Raw genomic sequence first — 3,148 nt, forward strand, 5'->3', positions numbered from 1 at the left:
CTGTGTTTGGCCAATAAGAGTGCTAGCTCGTCATCCTTGATTTGTGCCATGTTTATTTCTTACTTTTGTTCCTTTTCTCTCCCGGTTTTTCGACACTCTGCAGCGAAGTAACCATATATGCCGCAGTTATAGCATTTTACTCTGCTTTTGTCGCGTAACCCACGTCCACCTTCCTTTCAACGATTTCTTTGGCTGGACGACCCCTCTGCACCTCCTCTGCTATTCCGTTTGATCCACTCCTCCCTAGTCAACAGAAGTTTTCCATCACTGTTTTCCCATTTTATTTGTAAAAGTTTGGAGATTGTAATATGAGTTTATACCTCTTTTTTCATCTTCAATTCATGATATAGTTTATTTGACCAGTTTCTGAGAAATTATTTTTAGCCAATGTTGGCTATTGATATTCCTTCCCATAAACTATATTGGCTATTGATATGCCTTCCTAGAAACTATATGCAGTAACAGGTTTCGACCATATTGATTTTCTTTTAGAAACATTGTCTAAGGTTTTTTTTCACAAATAAATATGTACATATGTACTTATGCTAGATATTAATTAGATATCAGAGATATTAATAGGATTATTTTGGATATCTATCAAGTTGGACTTTTCAAAATTTAAATTTCATGAAATATGATGTTATTAAATATTAAAGTAAAAATAAGTTGGGAAAAAGATTTTTAATGTATTTTGGAGTTCTAGCTCGAATTCTCTATACTCGAGGCATGTTGGTTTGTTGTGTACTTCCTAGAAATCCTATGATTTTTGTATTAATTTCAATAGGTTATTTGAAGTTGCATTTGAATCATAATAATGAAAATATTCTATTACTTAAGTAATGAAAAGGAAAATATATAATAATCAGATTATCAGAGGGTTATTTCAAATAAAAATTGATAAATATTGGGGAAATGTTATGATCGGTAGCTATACTGGTAGGCGCAAAAAGAAAAGAGAAGTAAAAAGGAGAAGACATCTTGTTACTTCACCCTGTTTTTGGTCAATGACTTTCACATCTCTACTTGTGTTTCAGCTAGTCCAGCAATACTTGGTAGTTCGAGCAGTGAAGATGGGGAGGCCTAATATGCACACAGAGTGGAGTAGCCCACTGGTGCATTCTAGAAGATAACTGTAAATTTAGCACCAAATCGGGGCATAACTTGTGCATGTTCTTCATCTCGGATTCCATCATACTCAGCAATTTGACTTGGTGTTTATGTTAAAAACATCAAAGTACTTTTTAATAGTTTTTAATAGTTTTTTTCCATTGTGAAAGCATCTTCTGTTCAGCTGGAGGTTCAATATTAAGACGATATATGCACACAGAGTGGAGTAGCCCACTGGTGCATTCTAGAAGATAACCGTAAATTTAGTACCAAATCGGGGCATAACTTGTGCATGTTCTTCATCTCAGATTCCATCATACTCAGCAATTTGACTTGGTGTTTGAAAGCCCCTAATTTAATTTGAATAAATTAATTTAACTTTTACTTCAAAAGATGATTTTTATATGATTATTGTTAAAATGCAATTAAATGGCTCCAAAAGTTTAACTGTCATGTAAATATATAATATTACAAAAATATAGTAAAAATAATTTTAACCTTGTGATTTGACAGGATTTTGCCCTCTTTGGTATGAAAAACAATGAGATTAAGAAGGTAGTACGTTGAGGGAAATAATTAACGTGCCTCTTTTGTTTTTGATGAATAATTACGGATCTTGTTTTCTAAATTTTGTTGCCAAGTTATTTTGTCTTATTGATTATTTTCGTACGAAAATATATAAAGTAAACTCTCTTTATTTTTGTAGTTTTTGCATATATGTGTATTAATTTAATAATAATAGCAATAATAATAATAATAATAATAATTTTAATTTATTTGCATTATTATATTAATATTAATATTTACTGCTATAGGTGTGATGCAAGAATCATTTAGTAGTTGTTAGGGCTAGAATTCAATGTATCCTATGTTGGGTCGTTTAATCTAAACTTGGGAAGCTCGTTTATTTATTTCTTAGTTGCTATCTTAATTAAACTATCGTGCAAAGTTTGTTTGGATCGTGTTGACGTGGTCTAAAGAACTGGAAAGGGCGTTGTTGAATAAACGTTAGTCTTTGAGATGATGTAGGACTTTAGTTGTTTAGTTGCTATTTTGTAGGACATTTACTTGCATTATTTTAGTTTAAGTATTGTAGTTCATTATCAAATAATAAAAGCTGTTCAACGCTATCTTTATCAAAATACACATACAGACACTTAAGTTGCATATCTTTGTGCCAATATTCTGGTATCAGAGCTTTGGTCGTCCAGTTGAAGCCCAAGTACATGCCATAGACACAAACGATGGAGTCGGGGAAGATTAAAGAAGGAACGATCAGCTTGAGTTATCCAATGTTGTCACGAGCAAACTACACAGCATGGGCTATGAACATGAAAGTATATATGTAGGCCCATGGAGTTTGGGAAGCGATATCACCAAAAGATCCCAAAACGACGGTGGTTGAAGACAAGGTAGATAAAATTGCTCTCGCAGCAATATACCAGGGCATACCAGAAGATGTCCTCTTATCCATTGCAGATAAGGAAACCGCCAAGGAAGCTTGGGATGCAATTAAAGTGACGTGCCAAGGTGCGGAGCGCGTCAAAACGGTGAAAGTACAGACTCTTAAGACGGAGTTCGAGTCTATGATGATGAAGGACACAGAGATTGTAGATCATTTCAGTATGAAACTGACAGGATTGGTCACAAACATTCGGGAATTAGGAGAGGAAGTAGCTGAAAGCTACGTGGTCAAAAAATTATTGCGTGCAGTTCCGTCAAAATTTTTACAATTGCCTCTACTATAGAACAATTTGGCAATCTGGACTCCATGACAGTAGAAGAAATCGTGGGCTCTCTTAAGGCCCATGAAGAACGCCTCAAAGGGCAAGTGGAAACTGGTGGAAATAAGCTATTACTCACCAGGGAGGAATGGATTGAATGAGAAAAAGATGAGAGTAAGCTGCTGCTCACAAGGGAGGAATGGGCCAAGCGTACATACAAAGGCAACAGTGAGAGCTCGCAGAGAACTCGTGGGAAAGATTACAACCGCGGCGCATGAGATAAAAGCAAGGTCCGTTGCTTCAACTGTAGTGCCTAC

The 3,148-nt window shown here is 35.1% G+C and overlaps 1 protein-coding gene across 1 annotated transcript; it reads left to right on the plus strand.

The window, feature by feature from the left end:
* The first annotated feature begins 1,004 nt into the window (after positions 1-1,004).
* On the plus strand, positions 1,005-2,855 carry LOC141674796 (uncharacterized). The gene is made up of 3 exons (XM_074481500.1): positions 1,005-1,112; positions 1,621-1,662; positions 2,457-2,855. The coding sequence occupies exons 1-3, from the start codon at positions 1,005-1,007 to the stop codon at positions 2,853-2,855; spliced, it is 549 nt and encodes a 182-aa protein (XP_074337601.1).
* The last annotated feature ends 293 nt before the right edge of the window (positions 2,856-3,148 follow it).

Source organism: Apium graveolens, chromosome 7, assembly GCF_009905375.1.
Source record: "Apium graveolens cultivar Ventura chromosome 7, ASM990537v1, whole genome shotgun sequence".
NCBI lineage: Eukaryota > Viridiplantae > Streptophyta > Magnoliopsida > Apiales > Apiaceae > Apium > Apium graveolens.